The following is a 25170-nucleotide window of genomic DNA, read 5'->3' on the forward strand; positions in this document are numbered from 1 at the left end:
TTACTCAACTTTTGGCAAACGGGCATATTGATGAAAACAAGAGAAAGGGCGAACCGTTCTAACAAGTTCGAGATGCGATAAACGAAGTCTTTGCTCGTAAACACAAAAAGAAATCGACACGAAGTACATGCGAATGCGTCGATTTGTCTGTACCTGAGCACTGAGCAAGCGTACAGTAAACGAATGGACATATATTTTTTTACATACAATATTTTGTAGTTATTTTATTTAGCTATTTATGTCGCATAAAAGTAGATAAATTTATACCTACCTTACATTACAAAAAGATTTTCTAATAGCGGTCGGCCTTCGGGAGGCAATGGCAAACCTCCGAGGGTATTTCTGCCATGAAAAAGCTCCTCATAAAAAATATCTGCCGTTCGGCGTCGGCTTGAAACTGTAGGTCCCTCCATTTGTGAAGCAACGTCAAGACTCCGGTCCGTAAGTCTATTTCTCTTGAAGAAGCCAAAAATATTTGGTGAGCCGTCAATTTTTGTCGTGGGAAGTGCCGGCATCTTCGTATGTACATACTATGTATGCATTATGGAAAGAATAATGATATGGCGCCTATCGTGGTACCGTTACTTTTCTCCCAGCGAATTTGACAATAAGTTACGTCGTTTTAGCGCCAGTATGGCCAGATTACCATTTTCGTAATTTGATTTAGCATTTGTTTTTTTTTTTTTGTTATTGAGTCTCGGAGTTTTAGTTCTTTCTTCATGACATTTTTCTAACCTGTTCTAATTAAAAGTATTGCAGTTGTTGTTGGTGTTCTTCTGCTTTCAGCAGTCAAATCCCTCTCTCGATACTGCAGTGTTGCCTAGCTTTGGATATTAAAACGCACTAAAATGCCCATTTAAAGAAAATAAAATACCAAATTTTTATTGAATTACTTAAAGAACTTTGTATTCGCGACAAATTGTCTTTAAAATGTGCGTTTTTTTTTTAAATAAATGTACTAAGGATATGTACAATTTAATTTCTAAGTTTTTTTTTTGTTAAAAGAAACTTTTTTGTTAAGGAAACGAATTATTTGCTATATTTAAGGTTATGTAACTAGATAAGGTACTCGTTTTTTAAAAATGTCATTATGGTTTCTTTAGTATTTTCTGGTTTTTTATTGCTTATTTTTACTGTGAAAAAAACATTAAATTTATTGTGAAGAGCAAATGGTTGGCAACACTGCATCACTTGGCAAAAGTGACGTCACGCACTCTCTGATGGGCACCAGCTTGTTTCTATCATTCTTGCTATGTATGCATATCCATATGTACGTAAATATGTCTTCTAAATGCGCGACAGAATGGCGACAGTCGTAGTGGATGGAGGTTGTTTTAGCTACTGTGTGTCAAGTACGCACAGACGCATACACTAATGATGTACTCGTAAACAAAAGCCGCCGTTAGCTTAAAACAAGTTTACGTCTTCGAATTTTTAGTACTATTGGAAATTTAAAATCCATTCCTTTTTGTTTTCTTGTGGAAGAGAAATACCTAATAAAGATATATCCTCACGTATGGGATTATCCAATTAACAAAAACTGTACGAAATAAGTAATGTAGCCGTGAAGTCAGAAATTTACTTTGAAATCAGACTGGCTTTTTTTTGCTGTAGTGTACCTCTGTTTACACATACATTTTTCGGTGCGCTCGACGTAGAACTTGCTTGGCTGCGTCGTACAGTGTCTTCTTCGCGGACACAAATAAAATATTTTATTGTCCGAAATATAGACGTATTTGGATTGTTGAAATGTTTAAGAAAACACATTTTAACCTTCATTTTAGACTTGATTTCATAGAAAATATAAGAGCTATGATAAGCCAAATAAACAAACCCGAATGTCAAGGATTCAGCGTAGTCTAGCTTACTAAGGAAACAATTTTTATTAAAATTCATTTATTTTTGCTCACTGTTTATAATGAGAGTTTACTCTTTTTTTTAGCGAACAAAACCATCACTGCTCGGCACGATGATTGGCATATCTTTATGCATTGAGTCGAACCGTCGACACGCTTTGAAATTCGAATTAAATACGATCCAATACGACAAAGTTACTTGGGCCACCGAACTTTTTTAATGGCCCAGGAGCAGTGCTTCCACAGAAGCACTAGGACGAAAAAGTCTTATAATTGATTTCTATGTTCCCAGTACTCACCAATAAACAAGCCAGGCGTAGATAAAACACATTTATCAATTATAAGGCTATTAATTCCAAGTTCTTCTGATTCAGATTTATACAAATTTCATAATTCTCACCATTTCACATTTTTGTCATTATAAAGAGATATGTATGTATGTATGTTCGTGCATATGAAATATCATCATACTTACTCAATGAAGCAATAAAATATTGTAGCCACCAGCGTGCTGCAAGTATCAGAACGACCTCAGGCATCAAACTTACAAATCGAACTCACACATCAACTGAGCTCTAAAACATGTGCTGTATTTGCACCACAGCTAGCTATATTTTTCAATTTCCTGCTTAGTCTACCTTAGCCTGCTGATACCGAATTATTCTCATACTTCGTAAAAATGAGTCACGCAACTTGTTTCACTTTTTACAAAATTATTTTTGTTCGAGATTGTGACTCTATGTTATACTTACTCAATGGTTAAATTCAATAGAACGTCTTTCGAGTGACGTAAAAAATTCACGCAGTACGCTGAATATCACACATTTGGATCGGTTATTTGAAAAGGACAAGGTAGCACGGAAATCCAGGTCTGTTGAACGTTGTAGAGGTTTAATAATAAGCCTCCTCTATTCGCCACTTCTCTGCTCTCTAACTCTCTACTGGGCGTACTTGATGAAAAATTTGCGCATGAAAGCAACAACAAAGTTATCGAGCAAGATTCACTGCTCACGGGTATGGTTATATCTCCTAAAACTGGTATAACACACTATTTTACAAACAAGTATAATTTTAGGCAGCTCTATTCCAGCGTTGCCAAGATATGCTTATTCGCTTCCAGTTGCTTCATCTATTCGCCACTTGCTAGCGCCTGGCGAAAGGAAGTGGCCTATTGCCAATGCAAGTGCAGCAGTAATAAAGCAAAAAGAGTTTCAAACAAAATATAAATGTGTACTTTTCCCTTTCTTTAATTTTCCCTGCAGTTTTTATGGTTTTACTATTATCTTGCTTCGTTCTTAAGGGGTTACATGCGTCCAACAGCACCAAAAAATGCGCTAAAAGAAAAACTGTTTTCAGAAGGTATAACAATAGAAATAAATGTACAAAATTTTACACATTGTTTATTAGTACTCAAAATTTATAAAAAATATATTTTAATTTTTCTTTACAAAAGTTAGTACATAAAAACTCACGTGCCTCAAAGTACAATGAAAAAAAGTTGTTCCACGTTCTGCATCATTTCTCCTTGAAATGTTGATGGATCTGTAAAAAGTATAAAAATTATTGCAAAATCAAGTTGTAGTTATACTCGGTTAAGCCGGATTTTTGAAATTCGAAAAATTTTGCAATTTACGGCATTTTAAAAAAAGTATGGGTTTTACGTCATAAATTTCACACTTTAATTATGTTTATAAAATTTGTAAATAAAAATATCAAAAATTTGGCTCGACAAACTATAGAGAAAAAACTTTCGAGTATTTAAAAAAAACTGCTTCAAAAAATATTAAAAACTCTATAATGCAGATCGCGTCGGAAAAGGTAATTTCGAGAGTTGAAACCTTCAAATGCATTTCGCTTGAGGTCGCGCGCCTAGTCGCCTGGTTATTTAGATTTCATGACTCATCCAGGAAGAAGTCAACATTCACTACCACTTCACCATCGCCTGACGAATTGCGACGCGCTTCGCACTGCTTAATGTGGAACATTCAACCGCACCACTTCTCCGACGACTTTCAGTTGCTAAAGAAAACGAGGTTTTTAAAAGCAAGAACTTAAAATTATTTTTTTAATTTATTTTGTTAACTTACGTCTAACCTCCCATTCCAGCTTCATATTATATGCTTTCCTGATCAGTGAGCAATTGTTGTTGTTTATTTTTTTCTCCGAAAGTAATGGCCAGCTGCCTCAAATGAAGGACAGCTACCTGTGCGCATTAAACTCCCGTCGGGCAGTTACATTTTCTACCCTAATTTGGATCAATGGGGAGTTTATACAATCTACTTCCACAGAAATACGCCTAGAACTATAAAGAATAAGAACTGTTAGAAAAAAATCGATATTTTGAAAATTCTGCGCGTATGTAACCCCTTAATTATTTTTCTCGAAGAATTTTGGAATTACATTAAATTTGGTACATGAAGTAAAAAAGTTAATGTTTTTAGATAAAAAACAGAATGATTGAAAACATTTTATTGTAATTTTTATAAAAATAAAACTTAAAATTTAAAACATTTCAGTTATTTTATTAAAAGAAGTCTCAACTGGAGAGAACTGGGTATCATTCTTGTATTAAAATTGGTACCTACGGGTATCAGATAAATATACAATAGAAAATAAGGCACGTAGGTAGGTAGGTGGAATGTTGAAGTGCCAGTCTGACACTCCTCAAGTAGCACCAAATTGACGTTCTGATACCATTATGAGTCCTCCAACGGGCACACATCCACAGCCAACCAGAGCTGTTGATGTAAAAGAGAAGATTGATGGGGTTAGGTTGGAGCACTGCCGCCGATTGTGGAAAAAAGGAGCACCCAGTGAACTTAATCGTCTAGCTGCCAAACCCGAACATTTACAGAGAGAAAGTGCTCAACAGTCTCCTTCTTTGAAAGGTCCCCACAGCTCCGGCAATGGGGGTTAAATGGTCGTCCAGTGACCGGTAAACATAGAGTTTGGAAATTTAATGGCGAGACCTCTCTGAGTCATCCGTATATTGTAGTGGAGCCAAAGAGTTTTCGAAATAGCACATGAGGAAATGGAGCTTCATTTTTTCTGCGCTTTCCTAAGAAATAACTTGTTCTATGCCCCTTTAATAACTGTCAGGGGGATGCCGATGCTCAGATATGAGGTCTCTGAGGCCAATTCAACCCCCGTCCTGGCAACCTCAGCAGCAATTTCATTTCTCTCTATATTCCTATGTCCTGGAACCCAGATAAGAGAAATGTTACCTGCACACCCAAGAGATTTGATCTCCTCCTTACAGGAGTTTACTAGTTTGGTTCTGCAACATGGCGTCGTCAGAGCCTTGATAAAAAAATAACAGTTTTAAAATAAAAGTTTTATTCCCTTGTAGTTCACTTTAAATATTTGCGCACAGGACGTGCCGCTGATTTGTATTTTATTTTTTTTTTATCATTCGTATATATTGCTGACACACCCCATTTATGATAATACTGAAATACCTATAAAGATTGCATACCTACTCACACCATATTTCTCACCATTACCAGTCTACATACTTAAGCATTATCATATTTTTTTTTGTGCTGTGTCTTCTTTGTTTTCGGTTTACACCTGTTAAAAAGATTTGTGGCATAAACGTAACTTAATTTTTGTTGTTTTTGCTTCTTTTGGTATACCTTATTCAACTAAGCTGCTTGCTAACCACATACATGCACACGAACATTCGCCTGCTTACAACTTAACATACAACTTACTCATGCACTTATAATCTTACTTAACTGTGGAGATGCTTTTCATGTTTCCATATTTGTTGTTATGCATATGTTTACATTTTCGTGCTAATACGGTTATTTTTCGTTTTGATCTCTTCCACATACTCTTTTTATGCATGTTTAATCCTCAATGGCCCCATTTGCCTGAATGTATTAACATTAATTTCTGGTGATGAAAGGATCATTGAGTTCAACCTACGAAGCGGCAAGATTTGTCATTTTGCTCGAAGAAAAATATAATTTAATTTTATTCGTTTCGTATGTACGTAAGATGGTTTAAGGGCTCTTAAAGCAAGTATCAGCCAGAAATTGTGTAATGGAAAATTTAGTAAAATAAAAACAAATACAGCAGATGAATTTTGTGTTATTAAAAATATAGGAGGCTTAGTCGATTTCATTTAAATTAAAAGAAAACTCAAAAGCTGTGAAAAGATTATATTATTCAGCAGACACTGTAGATTTAAGGGTGAAGAAATTGCATTCAATTGCACCGGTCAACATGATTTTGGGGTTTGGATTTCGAAATGACAAATTTTAATTTCTTTTGGGTTGGAAATGACAAATTTTATTTTCTTTTGGAGGAAAGAATAATTTTTTTGATCACTGATTGATTTTGTAGAAACCAGAGGAATTTTTTGTTCTCTTTTCAAGAATTTTTCTATAATTTGATTGCAAATTGCAATCAGAAAATTTTTTATTGGTACATCGGAGGCTTTTTAGTTCAAGATTAACAAATAATAATAGTAAAAAAATAAATGTAAAATAAGAAAAAAAACGAATATTCTTGGTGATTTTCTTATGTTTGCATAGAATCTCTCACATTGCAGAACTTTTCGACGTAAAACAGAGGAACGTAAACTTTCAATTTTAATAAACTATGTTGTTGTTGTTTTTGAAGTTGTTGAGTATTTCTACTGAAATAATCCTATGAAGCAAAAACTCAAGATTGATCGCTTTGAAGAAGATTTGTGAGGGAAATTTGACGTACCCCGCGTCGTAATGCTGTGAAAAAAAAGAATGGTAATTAGCAACCATTGCCGTTTTACTACCGCTGTTCTGGTGTGAAGTCTTGTTGTTGTTTTTTTTGCGTGTTTTAGTTTTTAGTCTGATCTATTTCGTGAGATCCAAGTATGACAGCAAACTTTTAACGTTTTATCTCTATGTCTAAGATTTCATTTATTTGCTGTAGGAAAAGCGTTCCGAAAGACCTGTAGTGGGATTAACTAACAAATTTTAACGAAATTCGCATTGCATTAACCACAATTTTAACGATTTCGCTATTCGTTAACCAATTTCATAATGAAGATCGGTGAGACAAAATCAGCTGTTTGGTCAACCTGTCGCCTATCGCAAACGAAACGACAACAATTTTGTTGCAGTTAAATTAAACGAGAAAAAAAGAATTAGTGGTTTGCACTAAACCTGTGAAATTATGTTAACAAAAACTTACTAAAACAACGGGAATATGTCTTTCGAGTATTGGACTTATGACTTTTCGCATCGAGAGGGGGTAGTGACCCCTCAAAGAGTGAAACGATGTTTGCTCCGAGATGCGGACAGTACTCTCCACTTGGCTGCAGGGAAATTCGAATAAACATTCCTTTTAACTAAAAATTTTTCCGAGCACCTAATTTCGCAACTTGATAGTCATCTTCGACGTTCCAGAATAACTGCGATTTTGACTGAAGAAACGGGTAAATCTTGTAACCTTCAAGCTAATTCGAAATTCTGGATTTACTAGGAGTAATACTAGGTTTTAGCTGCACTGCCCGTACTCGAGCAATGGAGATTATACCCATAAGGCAGTCGTCCATTAGTCGTAGCGTAGATCGCGTAGCAGATGCAATCAACCGCTCCATGTTTTGCGAAAGAAGAGGTTTCCCATGGCCCACGTGGAGCGGCATGCGACAGAAGAAATGTTTGATTGAATTGCTTAGCTTCGGCGCGGCGCCCTTTAAAAGCTGTCGATGATATCCTAAAGCTTTATATATGTAAAAAGTTTTAAGTAAATTTTAATTTCAAATAAACAGTTATTTTATTTTAGATACTTTGTGCAAAAATCGCCCGTCAACTTTGGCCAACTCTAAATGCTAAACGCACAGAATCTCTGCTAAGGCAAAATAAACACAGTCTTAGCACATTGATCTCAGTCATAACGGGGCACTGCCTAATAGGCAGACACGCCCAAAAGATGGGTGTGCAAACACATGACTTCTGTAGAAGTTGTTTAGATGAGGACGAGGAAGAGACAATCTCGCACCTACTATGCCACTGCCCTGCTCTATCCAGACGCAGGTTTACTATTCTGGGTAGACAATTTTTTAATGAGCTAGAAGACCTCAGTACTATAGAAATCAGAGATATTTTAAAATTTTTGAAAAACACACACTGGTTTTAGGAGAGATAGGGACAAGCTCCCCACGCGGCATCACAATGGGCTATGAGCCTGAGTGTGTCCCACAGGACAACCGCTTCAACCTAACCTAACCTAACCTTATGCAAATATAATCGAAAAACAATCAAAATTTCATTTAACAGCGTGGCTAGATTTGTCTTTTTGTTATTCTTCCTCGCATGATGCGCTCATTTTGATATTTCATTTGACAAAGGTGCTACTCTCTAGCAGTTTGAAAAAAAAAATGAAGACAGCTGTTTAGTGTTAGTTTACAAAAGTTTGTGAAAAACACAATTCTAAGTGCCATCGACAAGTAATGTAGACAAAAATAACAATTGTCGATTCGTTAAAAGTTGGTGAATCGCAGTACGAAACATTCGCTTAAGTTGTGGAAGAAACTTTCTTTCACCCCCTCCGCCAGACGGCTTCTGCAGATGGGATTGAAAGGAGAGTTAAGTTTGGCTGCATGATCCTCTACCTTTCAGTGACCTGTAAGGATTGCAGTGATGCGTGAAATGTTTCAGCGAAAGCATCCTAACAGATAATTCGTCCTCTGCATGTTGTGCGATAGCTATGTTTTTCTTGTTGTAGTATCATACATGTCGTAATTTGCTTCCATCTTCTTTCGGCTAAATCATAGTAATGTGAAGCAATGGATGCTTTTATTGCGTTGAATGGGATAGCAACTGCTACCACCTCTGTTATGTCTGTGCCGAACCTTTTCTTTCTAGCTCATCTGCTATCTCATTACCTTCTATCATAGGGATGACCGTAAACCCATTTCAGAATAATTTGAAACCTATGACTAAGCAATCCTAGTTCCTCTCTATACTGTAAAACTAGTTTGGATAAATGGAATTGGAATTTAAGGCCTCGATAGCTACTTGACTGTCTGACAAGATAGCTACTCTTGCGCCAATTTCTTTGTAATGTTTTGGTGATTTCCATACCTCTCTGATTGCTAAAAGTTCCGCCTGGAACACGCTGCCATAGTCAGGAAGTCGAATTGATTTCGATAAATAGAACGGCTCCGATTAGAGACCAGCTCCCACGCCATAGTTCATCTTAGCACCGTCAGTGTCGATTTCAATATCGAGTAAGAAAGGATAATTTGATGTTATTCGATGTCTATCATCAGAATATACGCATTAAAACAGAAAATCAGTAAAAAGGGCGACTAGCGTAGTACATATAACAGAAGTGAAACTTTCAAGACAGACAAATAAAGAGGGAGAAACCCGGGAGAGAATGAGAGAGAGAGAGAGAGAAAGAATGTATATCTAAATAAATTCACAACATTTGCAGAGAATACAAATAGATAAAATTGACAAAAAACGGAGAAGGGTCGACCGGTGTATTACTCACTATTCTCTCTCGTCCATCGACGCCTAAGAAGTTTCACTTCAAAAATGTATTACTTATATATTTACATAAATGCGGGAAAAGAGAGTTCCCATAGACTAAATAAAAGTAATTGATGGTAAAAAAAAACAACTCGAAATGTGTCAAACGTGTCAAATCTCTGCCTTGTAAAGATAGAAAGTTTTCATAAATTTGTCTCTTTTTCTGGACTATATCTTTCAGTTAATCTTAAATACTATACAATGAATTTGTGCATATTATTCTTGACCAATTTTTCTTTGGTTTCTTTCATTTCAGCTCATGCGCGTCTTACGTAATTTCAATATTACTAAAATCAGCGATTTAGAATTGATCTCGAATAGTACAGACCGTTTGGACATCACATTTCATTTCTTTGGCATAAAAGGTGACTCGAATCGCATACGCGAGGCCATCACCCGCATGGTGGAACGCGGGCGCATTGGGAATATTACGCTGGTCTCCAATTATCATCTATTCGACGAAAACCCACCGTTGAATTTATTGGTGAGTAAAAAGTACTTGAAATACATTTTTTTCTAACAAATTATCGCAAATAAAAACTAGATTTAATAGTAAACTATCATTTATTCACTTTGAAAGCCCCACTTAATAGTTGAACACTTATGTAACGCCAAATATTGCAGAGCTCTATTGTTAACAGAAACAGCGCCTCGAGAGCGCTACTCTGCTTTTGCTCTGTGAGAAACATTTGTTTATGCAATGCAGGCATTGTTTACTCATTGAACATGACATAGCGGTGATTCGGCAAAGGCAATATGTAATATTGGGTGTATAGTGAAAGAGAATTTCAGTAGCAGGCCTATATCCCAGCTGCTTTCAGAAGTTGCCTTAATGTAGAAGTTGTCTATAATGTAATTATTTATTGTTATTATTCCATATAAATAAATAAATAAAATTTCAGTAGTATTTCAAGTTCGAATTGTATGTTTAACTAACTAAAAAAATAAATTAATTATTAAAATTTTCCTTGAAACAAAAATAGATCGATTTGGTTCCGATGGATGTCCATGAATATTAAAAAAAAAGGCAAAGTGCAGGTGACAGAGGAAATTTTATGATTTGGGAATGCATGCCTACGGACGGAAATGGAAAATCTGTTAAAGTCCACAAAGGCTTATGCGAGGGCATGAATATATCAGCATTCCCGAAGAAGGCCTCTAAGAAACCATTAATTGATATTAAAATAATATTTACAGTTTTTTCATTTAACCCGATTTTTTATGTTGTGAATCTTACCCTGAAATTTACCATATATCGCATATATTTTTTTCACGCTCTTTTAGCACGCTTTTCCAAGGAAAGTATCCACCGTTTAAATAAATAATTTCAAGATGATATAATTAATGTTTCAAGAAATAATTATGAGTGTATTTTAATCGTTTTCAAGAAGAATTCAGCGGAAGTAAACTGGATGCTGCATCGTTGGTATGATTTTTTAGTTGCTGCTTGTGCGCCGTGGCAAATTCCTTCATTACTTCAGCCACAGTTGGTATGTCAAGATGTCACGATGAAGGTAACTATTTCTTATATAGTTCAGCGCATTTTCTATGCTCCGCAAGATTTTTTTTCGCAGACGTTGGATAGAGGTGTTGTTCTTTTGACTAGCACATCCCTAGAATTGTATTCCGTAAATGGTCTTAGAGTTTGCTTGTAAATAAGTGATATGTTGCAGATTGATATGCTTGAGGTAATATAGCTTATTTAATTTCAAGATAAGCTTTTTACATATTTCACTTGGAGCACATATGCTACGTAAAATAGGCATGTCCCTTATTACATCCGGGACTTTTACACCGAGTTGGTTGATTTTTATCGCCATGTTCTAGGGAATGCCACTCAGAAAATGTCATGTTTTACAACCGTCGCGGACATTTGTATAATATATTCTTTTTCTTCTTTATTTGGACGTTCTTTTTCGAACGTAAGCGATCGTATATACTTTCAAACGTTTATTAACAAAAACTGGTTTCAAATTTAATCTTCAAAATAACAGCCATCGCTAGCGACACATTTTTCCCATCCCTCAGGCAATTTGTGGATGCCGCGCCAAAAAAATTGGCCGCCTTTGGCCGCAAACCAATCATCAAGCCATTTTTTGGTTCCTTCGTGAGAATTGAAGCGCTGATCGGAAAGTGCGTGGCCCATCGATGCAAACAAATGATAATCGGATGGCGCCAAGTCTGGTGAGTAAGCCGCTTGCACCAGCGGTTCCCAATCGTACGTCTCCACAAATTCCCGGGTCGCTCTTGTTCGATGTGGCGGTGCATTGTCATCAAGAAAAATTACTTTGTGACGCCAATCGGGATATTCTGGGCGTTTTCGGTGTATAGCGCTATTCAAATCTGCCAATTGTCGTTGGTAGCGTGCATCGTCAACTGTTTCACCTGGTTTTAATAGCTCGTACCAAATCATACCACGCTGATTCCAGAAAACACGTAGCATTGCCTTGCGGCCGAAGCGATTTGGTTTGGCCGTTGTTTTTGGCTTGTGGCCGGGCGGACCATACGATCGTTTACGCTTGGGATTGGAGAAGTACACCCATTTTTCATCACTTTTTGAACCGGGGGAAGCGTTTTTCTTCAATTGATAACCGAAAATCAACGATGTCCGCAAATCGTAGTTTGATGGCAGGAAATTCGACATTTTCATGAGCGACAAAAATGCATTGTTGTATGAAACGTAACAAACAATGAACTGAATATTGTTGCAGATGACAGACGAAAAAAACAATACATTTGGGAAGGTTTAAAAATACTCTTAGCGATATCTATGGACTAATAGCTTAATGTCTCATTTCATAGGTATGAAATTTGTCCTCTTTCTATTTTACCTTTCAGGATTAGTTGCAACACTCTGTACTTGCGATTTCTTAAAATACGCACTAAGTGAGCTATTTTCCTTCATTTCACCGCCGTGAGAAGCTTCCTACTCCGATTTATTAGGCGAAGGACTTCACTGTTGGGAACGTATATCCACATTTCAAAGGCTTCTATCCAGCGCACAGTCCATATCTCCATGGCATACAAAAGTACTGACCATACGTAGCATTTGACAATACGAATTTTGAACTGCATGCTAATTTCATGACTGCAGATCACTTTTTATAGTTGCAAAAACCGAGCCTTCCATTTCTTATCGTATCTTTCTTTTTCTACGTCGTCGCCTCGGCCGAATATTCACGCTGCGAACGTTATGCTATGTATTTGGTGGGACTTGGTGTTATTTATTATGAGCTGTTAAAACCAAGTGAAACCACCACTGGTTTTCAACTGATGCGATTGAGCCAAGCAGTGCGCGAGAAGCGCCCGCGATACGCGGAGAGGCATGAAAAAGTGATTCTGCAGCATGACAACGTTCGGCCTCACATGGCCAAACCCGTTAAAACCTACCTGGAAAGACTGAAATGGGAAATACTACTCCACGCGCCATATTTTCCTGATATTGCGCCATCCGATTATCACCTGTTCCGATCGATGGCAAATGGTCCAGCTGACCAGCAGCTCCATTCATATGAAGACATCAAAAAATGGCTTGATCCGGTGATAGCCTCAAAAGATGAACAGTGGTACCGCCACGGTATACGAGATGTACCAGAAAGATGGATGAAAAAGTAGTAGCCAGCGATGGACAATACTTTCAATGATTCAATTGCAACCATTTTTTCAGAATAAAGTTGATTTTTCATCAAAAAAAAACAGCGAGAACTTAGTTGCGCACCTAATACATATTATCACATTAAGGTATGAAACTCTTGAAAAAATACTCGAATAATACTTTTGACGATATCGGAAAAGTGTTTTTTTTTATTAAATTATTTTGACATTCCCTAATGTTTTACAAGCAAACAACGTTTATATACGTTTTTTTTCACACAATCACTGTCACTTGCCTTGCATTCGAATCTGAAAAAATTACTGTTTGCAAAAAGAACCTTGCAGTATTTTTTGGTGTCCAATTTATATAGGGACTGCCAAATTGGCTTTTTTTTATGGTATTGTCTCATCATCATCATCATCACTCAGCGCTACAACCCGGGCTGGGTTTTGGCTTGATCCAATTTTCTTTTCAGGCTTCTCTATCGTTTCTAGATTATCTTCGACGCAGCCTTGCTATCTTTTGCGCGGCATTCGCCTTTTTCGCTCCGCTATCGGCATAAAATCCATAATGGTTTCTTGGGCGCGAGAAATTGAAATTTCAGCATACGATTGTACAAGTTCCAGCCTTTCCAAATGTGTGCCAATTACGAAAGTCGATTATAAAACAACAAAACTATCGAGAGAACAAAAAGTCCCTCTAATTTCAAGTTTCCTTGAACAGCCTCTTTCAGTAAAAGTGATGTAACTCCCTCAATTTTGCACTGATTGCTTAGCAAATTCTTGATTTAAGGAACTTGACTATATCTTTTCCGTTGCTTAGACTGAGCAGTTCAGAGTTGCTTCGCAGCTAATAGTCGTCTCGCTTATTTCGCTTCGGGCCGAAGATTTTGCGCAGTATTTTCCTTTCAAATACATTTCTTATGATTTTGTGCTTGAAAAGTGTGGTTTTTGAAAACAAACTTTTTATTATTAAAAGTAACTGCCAAAAGCCTGAGAGATTTCTGACTGGCAAAAAACGAACTAACCATTAAAAAAGCAATATGAGGTTCACGCCACTTTAATAAATGCTTTAGTGAAAATCACTTAAATAGGAGTGATGAGTAGGATACCTCTGCTTATATGTCATAAACACGGACGTAAACCTGAATTATGAACAAAAGCCGCAATTAATTGCACAGTCACTTTCAAATACTGCGAACGTAAGTGTTGCCATTCAACTTGTGTGTTAATGTTAATTCAATGCAAGTCCATATGTGTATACACATGTGTGTGTGTGTATGTGCGCTAGTATCCATAAGTGTTAATTAATTTTGCCATTTAAAGCATATTCTGGCATTTAAAGCGATACTTTCGCTCAATAAAAATAGCGAAAACGATAAAAAATCAATTAACACTTTTCACTAGCTTTCACTACACACATACATACATGCACACATATATGCACACTTAATGCATAAATATACACATACATGCATACATATACAACCACATGATTAAGAGAATAAAAAGGTTTTAATCATCTGCCCATACGCCGCTATAAGATTATCTGTTTAATTATACGTTTGTATACAAATATTTATGTATGCAGATGTACCACTGCGCTCTACCTGCAGTTGGTAGTTGGAGTGTGTGTGTGTATGTGTTTTCAACGTGGCAGACATTCAATATTTACGCGCAGGCTTATTCTATAATTCTTCACAACTGTCACTCAATAGTTTTAATTAAAAGTATTCGCATGGCTGTCATTTAACTGAGCAAAAAACGCGGACGAAAACATGAAATGCATACAAAATTATGCAATATTTACATGGTACTTCACCGTGGGAGGCAAAAGTCATTTTGGTGTACACAAAAAATATTTATCACCGGCAAAAAATGGAAATTTAGTGCTAGTGCTCCTTTTTTTGTAAAATAATAATTTATTGTTATTTTCCATACATTAAATAAAAAAAAAAAAATATTTTGAATACTCGCCCTAACCAACTTTCGTTAGTTCCCCTACGATTCCTTCTGACTAAAACTTAAAATACATCACTACTTTTTTTATAAAAATAAATGCAAAGTTTCAAACTTTGTACGACAATTTTGCAAAATTTTTAAAAATTTCATAACAACCTTCAACTTTTTAACCAGAATTTTCTTGCGAAAAAATTTCATAACAACCTTCAACTTTTTAACCAGAATTTTTAGAATTTTCTTGGGAACGCAATCTTATAACTCAGGGAGCTAGTTTTCAGCATTCCCTCCGTATGGAAAAAAATACGTAGCACCTTTGTGAAAAAATTGTCTAAAATCAAGTGTATTTGTACGTTACTATCATTCGGAACGTACGTTCGAATCTCGGTGAAACACCAAAATTAAGAAAAACATTTTTCTAATAGCGTCGCCCTTCGGCAGGCAATGGCAAACCTCCGAGTGTATTTCTGCCATGAAAAATCTCTTAATAAAAAAAATATCTGTCGTTCGAAACCGGCTTGAAACAGTGGACCCCTCCATTTGTGGAACAACATCGAGACGCACACAACAAATAGGAGGAGGAGCTCGGTCAAATACCCAAAAAGGGTGTACACGCCAATTCTAATTGTCCAAAATGCTTTTCTTAATAAAGTGCGAATCTTCTTCGAAAAAAAAATGCTGACAGCTGGCTGATTTGCGAAAAAATAACTGTACATTCGGAGATTATAGAAATTTCTATGGCAATCACATGTGTTTTCGATTGGTCATTGAATTAGACGCAGGTTAAATTTCTTCGTATTGCGTGGACAAGTGTAAACTTTCGTATTGAAAAAATATCAAAAATAAACAAATAAAGTATTTTCGAGCTACATTTGAAGAAAAAAATGGGAAAAGCTGCTGGTATGAGCTCATTGGAACGTCAAAAAGTAGACTTTCTTAACTCGCAAGGACTGTCCAATCAGAACAATGCCAAACAAATAAATCGCAGCTCCAGAACTGTTGACAGATATTTGAAGGATCCAGAGGCATATGGAAATAACTTCGAAGGGAAAAAAAGGCACTATCAAAACAAGCAGTACGCCAAATTGTTAGAATTGCTTCGAATTCGACTAAATCTGCTGCTAAGATCAAGGAATTGGCCGGAGTAAAAGCAAGCCTATCAACTTTTCAGTGTACGATCAGAAATGCAGAACACCTGAAGCGTCTAAAAATCAAGAAAAAACCCCCTTTGAATGCAATACGCAAAGAAAACCGGTTTCAATTCGCGAAAGAATACATGACGTGGACTGTCCAATCTGACACTCGAATAAATGATTGGCGTTCAGTTGTATTTACTGATGAAAAACGTTTTAATTTAGATGGCCCTGATGGATTTCAATATTATTATCACGATTTGCGGAAAGATGAGCTATATTTAAGTCGCCAGTATAGCCGAGAAGGGGGAATAATGGTGTGGGGTGGAACAATTGACATGATTTTTATCGATCAAAAGATGAACGGCGATCGCTTCAAAACATTGTTGGAGTCCGTATTTCCAAAATTAAAAGATCTCTTTCGACCAATTCCTTGGATTTTTTAACAAGACAATGCTCCTATTCATAACTCTCGAGTAGTAAAATCTTTTATTTCGAGTCAAAACGTTAATATCATGCCCTGGTCACCATATTCTCCAGATCTTAACGTAATTGAAAATGTTTTGGGCTGGCTAACACGGAAGGTATACGAAGGAGGCAAGCAATACGAAGATAAGGAAACATTAACTGCTGATATTAAACGTGCTTGTAGCGCGATTTCCTTGAACTACATAGATTCCTTGTATCATTCCATGAAGGACAGGATTTATGAAGTTATTGCTAACAAAGGAGGCAGTACTCATTACTGAAATTATTTTTTTTTATTTCAAATAAATCAAATAGTAATTAAAGTTAAAATCCAAATACTTTTCTTACAAAAATTAAAAAGCCAAAGTGCGACTATTCTAATGACCAAGAAAAATTAGCCTTATTTTGAGTTGCTTTAAGAAAATGTTTGAAAAACACAATTTTGTTAAATATGTATAATCATTTGAATATTACATTTAAAGTATCATTAAATAAGAAATGTTTTTGCATATCAACTTCTTTTCTATCGTCTTTAATAAATAAATATGAAGCAAAGTTGTATGCAACTAAACGTGCGTCTAACCTAAGATCAGCAGTGTATATATAACATATATACAGCGGCCATACAGTATTTGAGGACATACATACTGTCTGTGTCAGAAGAAAGGAACAGTTTTTTTTTTCTTGTAACTTCAAGATATATTTCGTTCTGCTTTTTGCTGCCTAAAAGTCCAACTCAAGGGCTACGACGCCAATGCTAACTCACTAACACTCGTGCGAAACTTTCCCATAAACGCAACTAAACAAAAATGTGTGAGAAGTACGCGCAGCTTTTCGAGGCGATATTTTTATGTACGCATTCGAAAGGGCCGAAATTATCTTACGCCGCGGCTGCTAAAGTGATTAAAAAATCAAAAAAGTCTATTGTGATGTGGAATCAGCGGTATAAAGTGTACAAAAGTGTTGATGACTTTTCCGAGCGCGGCTTGGGGCGAGTGATGACAAAAAAAGGAGGATAAAGAGATCGTCCAACTTTTTAAGCGGGGCCCTTCATTGCGACTACGCCAAGCACGCAAAAGAGAATCGATGTGAGTAGTAACACCATCGAACGTCGACTGAAGGAGGCGAACATACCCTACGGTCTCACATCATCAAAACCACTGCTTACCGAAAAACACATTGAGAAACAACAAAACAAGAAAATGGCGTCCTAGTAATGGACTGGCCTTCCCAGTCCCCAGACCCCAACCCCATTGAAAATATGTAGGTAGTTATGAAAATGCATTTTTGCGGAAAGCCAGTCTATGATTTAAAGCAACTCGTGCGTTAAGTTCGAAAAATCTAGTCCTGTTTATCGACGAGCTACGCAAAAAAGCTGGTGCAAAGCATTCCCAGAAGATACCAGGCTATACTCGATAACTTTGAAGCATACACCGCTTATTGAGTAATTGCCACTCGCAGTTTCGTACATACTTTCCAATTTTAAATATATATATTTGTAACAATTCATGAATAATCGCGGTTCCTTCTTTCTGACACAGACTGTATAAGTGACTGAAATTAATTTTTTCGTTTTATTATTTTTCCGATAAGATACGGAGAACTACAACTCAACTCAAGAAATGAAGAGACATGCACTTAATGCCGCTGAAGGGCAAATACACCAATTATAAATAACTATTTTTTCTTAAGTGCCCCCGTTCAATCATTCATAAGGTTCGCTGTGCCATAAAAACATCTGGCGATGATGCAAAATCTAAAACGCAAATCACATGAGGAACATCCTGACAATGTTCGATCTGCAGAATTTGTTCAACAAATGCAAGCGATCATTGACCAGGACCCTCGAAATGATGATTGATCAAATCAATGAAAGCCTTTATGGGGAGTTTAATGCTTCTGAGGGTCTTATTCGTCGGGTGGTCCATGCAGATCTCCGATTTAAATCCTACGTTATGCGCGAAAGACAGTTTATTTCGGAACAAACACGAGAATAGCGAGTTATCCCACCAAAACGCCTTCTAAGCGAAGTTATATACGCTGAAACGCCTTAGATTTTATGTTTTTTTCCGATGAAAGAAATGTCAGTCAAGAGCAAAAGATCAACTGCAGACATGAACAGCATGACAGATGCCTATGCTCTAATTCTACAGAGGTTCCTGGTGTCATGCACACGAAGTTTCCAGCCGCTGCTATGCTTTTAGGTGTTGTGAGCAACAAAGCACATGTCATGCCTCCACACCTCTTTATTCAAGGGTTTCTGCCGCATATATCCGGGTTCAATTGACAGTAGTGGATACTTGTATAGATAGTGTAGGTGCTGACAGCTCATATATCTTGCAGCAAGACTCTGCTCCTTTACACAAAGCAATGGCGACACAAGTTTGGATGGCCGAAAATTTCCATGACCGCGTAACCCCGAAGTTATGGTCGCCTAACTACCCAGACCTTAATCTCCTAGACTACTATGTATGGGGCGTAGTAGTGCATGAAACCAATAAGCATCTTGACAACATAATTTCTTCTCTGAAGGCTGCAATTAATAAAGTTTAATCAATATGAATAATGAGCATTCGAGGAGGTTATTGCAGCTGATGGAAATTTTTTTAATGCTTTCATAGGTACATAACAAGTTAATGTTGTGCAAAAACTTCTTAAAGGTTCAATAAATTTCTTCAAAATAATAACTAATTATTAGGTATGGGAATAAGTTTCCGTCGTTTCTTAACCAAAGTTACGAATTATTTAAACAATTAAATAATACATGAACGTTACAACTTTACTCCATCTTTCAGGCAGCATACGGATTCCTCTGATGAAAAATTCGACTGTTTTTGACTTTATCCATTCACTTATCGAGCTTGCGATGCTCTCGTAAAATGTGAACAGCTCTCCAATTAGGGCTAACTGCATTGATCGGAACAGGTGGTAATCCGAAAGTGCAATGTTTGGGGAATGCGGTGGGGCATGATTTCCCAATTTAGTCACTCAAAATATTTCTGGACCGATTTAGCAACGTGTGGCCTGGTGTTGTCATGCAGCAAAATCAGTTTGTCATGTCTACCGTCCCATTCCGGCGGCTTTTCTTTGAGAGCTCGATTCAAACGCATTAGCCGCAGTCGCTAACGAACGCCAGTGGTGGTTTCAGATAGTTTAAGGAGTTTATAATAGATGATATCCTTCTCATCCCATCAGATGCACAACATAACCTTTGAAGCGTAAATATTTTTTTTTCGCTGTCTATGGGCCTGGTTCACTTGGTAGGTTCCAACATTTTCGACGCTTTGTGTTATCATAATACATCCATTTTTCATCGCCAGTGACGATCCAGAAAATCTTTTCTTTGCTGCCGTTCGATATCGGTTTTCTTCAATTGATGTGGCAGCCAGTTACCTGCTTTCTGGGCCATTCCCATCGCGTGCAAACGTTTACCAACGGGTCGTCTGTCAACATCCAACTCTTTAGACATATCATCAAGGGTTCGATATACGTCTTCATCCAATAATTGTTGTAGTTGAGTATCTTCCAATTTTTTCGGTGCCCCTTCGCGTTCTTAACCACAGGCGTCGAAATTGTCACTTGAGAAGCCTCGAAACCACTCTTTAAAAGTTGTATTTGATGGAGCGTGATTACCATAAATATTGATCAATATATGGCCCGTTTCAGTTGCACTTTTCTTTAAAAGGTAATAATGAAGCACGACTTTCCGCAAATGTTGTTTTTGACCTTTTATTTTTTGTTATGACGTCAGATAAAAAACGATCTTTACGCTTTAAATGAATGCCAACTACTACGATCGAGACCTCACACATACACCCTCTAATCACCAGTATTTTACTAGAGCGAGCACAAAAATAGTATCAGCAGCGACACCTCTTTTACGAGGGCGGAAACTTATTCCTATACCCAATAGTTTGATTCTCAATTTTTTCTCAAATACCGAATGCCCGCTGTATATATATCCAACCTCTTCCTGTTTTATAAAAATTAACAAAAACAAAAAAGGCGTAAGACATTCCTCACAAAATTCAACTTCTAGTGCAACCAGCTTTATATGGTATTAAGAAGGTATTCGACACAATCAAAGGAGACTCAGTATAACTGGTGTTGAGTAGAAAGGGAGTTCCTGATAAAATAATCCACCTCATAAGAGCCCTTTACGAGAACTCTGAACTAGCAGTGCTTCACAACGGCAACATCAGCGAGCCGTTCAACATCAACGCAGGCGTAAGCTAAGGTTATCCCCTGTCGCCCCTTCTCTTTACCATCGTCCTATATGACGTTTTTAACCGGCTGATCCTGCACGAAAGAGGCATCGTAAGCAGTTTCAACAGACATCGTGAGGGCCCGAACGTCGCCAACGACATCAGCATTCTCTCTCACAAACTCACTGGCATGCAAGCGAAAGTGGACAGACTAGTTATGCTGGCCCACACTATTGGACTGGAGGTCAACATCGCCAAAACGAAGGCTATGAGAATCAACCACAATAAAGCAAGACATTTAATTGTTGACGGGAGCCCGATGGAATTTGTCGAAAGCTTCTGCTACCTCAGCTGCACGCGTACCACGCCAGCCGGCGGAGCAGATGCAGATGTCAACAACAGGGTAAACCAAGTACGGCGTTTAGGTGAATGAATACAGTATGTGCGAGTTCGCAAATCTCCAGGCGCACCAAACTGCGAATATTCGGCTCCTGTGTGAAGTCCGTATTGTTGAACGAAAGTGAAACATGGCTTCAACTCACAAATATATATATAATTGGCGCGTATACTCCTTTTGGGTGTTTGGCCGAGCTCTTCCTCCTACTTATGGCGTGCGTCTTCATGTTGTTCCACAAATGGAGGGACCTACACATTCAAGCTGACTCTGAACGGCAGTTATTTCTTATGAGGAGCTTTTTCATGGCAGAAATACACTCGGAGGTTTGCCATTGCGTGCCAAGAGGCGACCGGTATTGGAAAAAAACTTTTTTCTTCATTTTGGTTTTTCACAGACATTCGAACCTACGTTCTCTCTGTGCATTCCGAATGGTAGTCATGCACCAACCCATTCGGCTCTGGCGGCTGAAATTAACAAAATGCGTTAAATCAACAGGTTGGTTCAGAGCCAACTCAGGAGTGTAAAGAATGAGCTCCAGTGTTATCACAATGGGACTATTCAGGCCTAAGTATGTCGGATAACAGCCACTCAACCTAACCTAATGAAAAAGTTCCTTCCCTGATCTTTGTGCTTTTACGAGGAGTGCCTTTTATATGTCGGGATTTGGCAACCCTGGTGTTGCAATTTGGCAACTGACAGCTGTATCCCAAAGTTTGATATTTTTTGGCTTTTACGTATTCAGAACGTTTTGAAATACCAGCGCTATTTGTGTTGTTTATAGTAACTTAAAAGATTCATCTCGGTCCAAAAATGGAATTAAATCGTGAACATTTTCGTGCGATTATTTTTACAACTTTCGACGTGGATTAACTCAGCAACATTGCATGGATGAACTTAATTCATTTTTTGGCGATGAAGCTCCATCAAGGACCAGTGTTTATCGATGGTATGGTGAATTCAATCGTGGTCGTAGTTCACTCCAAAACGAATTCCGTGAAGGTCGCCCAAAATCAGTTGTTGTTCCGAAAACCATTGATGCTGTGCGCGAACTGATATTGCAAGATTGAGATTGAGACAATCTTAGGCATTAGTGGGACCAGCATACATTCAATATTGCATAAGCATTTGACTGTCAAAAAAATTTGTTCGCGTTGAATCCCACGCAATTTGTCAATCGCCAACAAAAGTTGTTCGCGCACGAAGCACTTCCAAGCAAATGGTCGCCTATTTTTTCGGAAAAATTGGACATGTCGCAACCGTACCACTAGAACAACGCAGAACAGTAAATTTTGAGTGGTACACAACCATTTTTTTGCCAGTTGTCTTCCAAGAAATTAGGAAAACCAATCGCCAAAGACGGATCACTCTTCACCAGGACAATGCGAGTTCTCACACATGGGACCAAACAACTGCATTTTTGAGCACCCAAAACATCGAATTAATGGGTCATCCGCCGTATAGTCCTGACTTGGCACCGAATGACTTCGTTTTATTCCCGTACGTAAAAAACAAACTGAGAGGTAAACGTTTTTCGACACCTGAAGAAGCGATTGCGGCATTCAGAATGCATGTTTTGGAGGTACCTCATTCAGAGTGGCAAAAGTGCTTCGACAATTGGTTCAAACGCATGCAAAAGTGTATAGATCTTCATGAAGAATATTTTGAAAAACAATAAAGTGATTTTCGATGATTAAAATTTGTTTTTGTTCTCTAATCCCGACATATAAAAGGCACCCCTCGTAGTAGAATTGGGGATTTAGTTCACCGATATGCTTCGAATTTTCGACATCAGCGTTGATTAATAACCTTGCGCATTAACACTTACCACCTTCACCCCGGATATGATAGAATGATGTGCACACATACAAATGTAAAGAGTTCATAAATATCTTCAAACATTTACGAGCGTATCATCAGCAGAGCGTGTAAAAGTAATTTCATATTATTCATGAATCAACAAACAACAGCTCATTAAAATTGACCGTACAGAATATTGGACTATACATAAGCCTTTTTACTTTTATTATTTCTATAAATGGATATCCTTTTACAGCAGTTATTATACACTTGATAGATCAATCAATCAAGTGCATACAAATATTGCACTTACACACACACACATACACGTGCATATAAACCATATTTGACCAATAATGCAGAAGTGGCGTGTAGCGCGCGGAATGACGAGGACACGCACAGCAAAGCAACAATGCAATGCAACTTTGTTATTGTAAACTTGCATATATCGCTATACAAACAAACACTGATGGAACATAATACATACGTATGTGTGCATGTATGCATGTATAGTTGGCCTGCAGCTCAAAAGTATTGAGTAATTATGGGCAAATAATTGTGGTAGGCAGCAGCAGCAGATGAGCGCAATTTTCACAATTTTTATTATTCATTTTTTAAGTTATGCACTGCAGAATTTCATAATAAAAATACCATTGTTATTTACGGGTATTGTATGCATATTTTATATTTAAATGAACCGTCATATAAATAGATGTGGCTGTGCTGCGTTTTATAATTTCACAAGCAGCTTAAATGTTCGCAAGTCAATGAAGGTCAAGTATTCAAGTTATTGTCTTTTTATTTTTTCGCTTGATATAAAATTACATCCAAAGTGCAAGTAAAGGCAAATATTTAATAATTTTATCTTTCATAGCGAGATATTAAAGGATTTTAAACGCTCATGAAGCTTTCAGAGAGGATTTAACATAGTTTTTTCAAGATGCTCGACTGTCACACTCAATCAGTCAGCTTTTATCAAATTGGATCTGCAAATAACTTCTGTTGATCAGTGTTGAACCAAGCATTATTTTCACAGGTAGCACAACACTTAGGTAGCAGGGGTGCACATATGTTGACCAGATAAATCAAAATTTTGCTGTAGGGTAACCAAAATCCTGTTGTTTGAGACGAAATGAGGACAAAAATAAAGCTTAAGGGAGGAGCCTGCTTTAAAGGCTTCAAAAAATCGATTTTTTCGTGGATTTTTTTGGGAAGGAAAGAAATATTCGATTGAAACGAAACTTTCAGGTGTTATTACTATATATTTCAGCAGTCTTCTCAAATTTTTTCATTAAAATTTATGTCATGTTATGCCTGCTACAAGCATTTTGCCGAGGCGCCTCGAGTGTGCATGTGTCGTGCTGTGGGAAAGATGCAGGTCGCAATTTTCATCTGAAACCAAAAACCCAAAAATTTTTTTTTTATTTGAGTATAGCAAAGCTTCCAGTTAAACCAAGAAAATTAAACAAAAAGTGAGAAATTCAATAATTTTTCGCTAATTAAAAAAAAATTAATTTTTTTGGAAAAACAAATTCACTTCAGATTGTTTAAAAAGTGGGTTAATCATAACTTTCTTAAGGTTTTCTAGGTTCAACTAGAAGAGAATTTAATTCCAAATACAATCAATGTTATCTCGTTTCGATAGGACGTTTCACTTTTTCCCTATCTTTCCCGCCAATTAGGACAAATCTTAAAAATAAAAAACCGAGAAATCGCGCGTCAAAGTTTTTTTCGTATACCTGCTCGACGCTTGCTCACAATTTCTTCTGTAACTCTGAAAATATTTTGAATTTGCTTCTGATATTTTGAGAACACATTCTTGGATGGTTTGGGAAGACATTTATGTAAAACAAAGAATCGATTTTTTCAAGCCTCTAAAGCAGGCTCTCCCCTTAAGGAAACCAAAATCCTGCAACTCGAGACGAAATAACGACAAAAAATATCAGTTACTTTTTCCAGCCCTCGAAGTTACATCTTACTTATATTTTCAAAAATATTCTCCTTCATTTTTACAAAGAACACAACGTACTTATTTTCACAAATAACAACTGCTGATAAACCTGAAAGAGTTTAACTCACAAATGTCAAATAGTTTTTTAGTTTACAGGGTCCGGCACTCGAAATGTAACCAACTTCAGACCGCTCGCAATGCACGGGCATCAGCTGTCTGCTAGTTGGCTAAATGAGTCCGGAGTATTGTTTACAAGCGCGCGGAAGCATTTTGCCGAGAGG

The 25170-nt window shown here is 37.2% G+C and overlaps 1 protein-coding gene across 1 annotated transcript in view; it reads left to right on the forward strand.

Moving 5' to 3' along the window:
• The first annotated feature begins 3653 nt into the window (after positions 1 to 3653).
• LOC129247446 (uncharacterized) overlaps positions 3654 to 25170 on the forward strand; it is a 311844-nt gene continuing 290327 nt past the window's right edge. Inside the window, exons 1-2 of the mRNA XM_054886576.1 lie at positions 3654 to 3674; positions 9642 to 9869. Of these exons, the coding sequence (XP_054742551.1) occupies positions 3654 to 3674; positions 9642 to 9869 (249 nt within the window). The remainder of the gene's footprint in view (positions 3675 to 9641; positions 9870 to 25170) is intronic.

The sequence above is a fragment of the Anastrepha obliqua genome, chromosome 5 (genome assembly GCF_027943255.1).
Source record: "Anastrepha obliqua isolate idAnaObli1 chromosome 5, idAnaObli1_1.0, whole genome shotgun sequence".
Lineage (NCBI taxonomy): Eukaryota > Metazoa > Arthropoda > Insecta > Diptera > Tephritidae > Anastrepha > Anastrepha obliqua.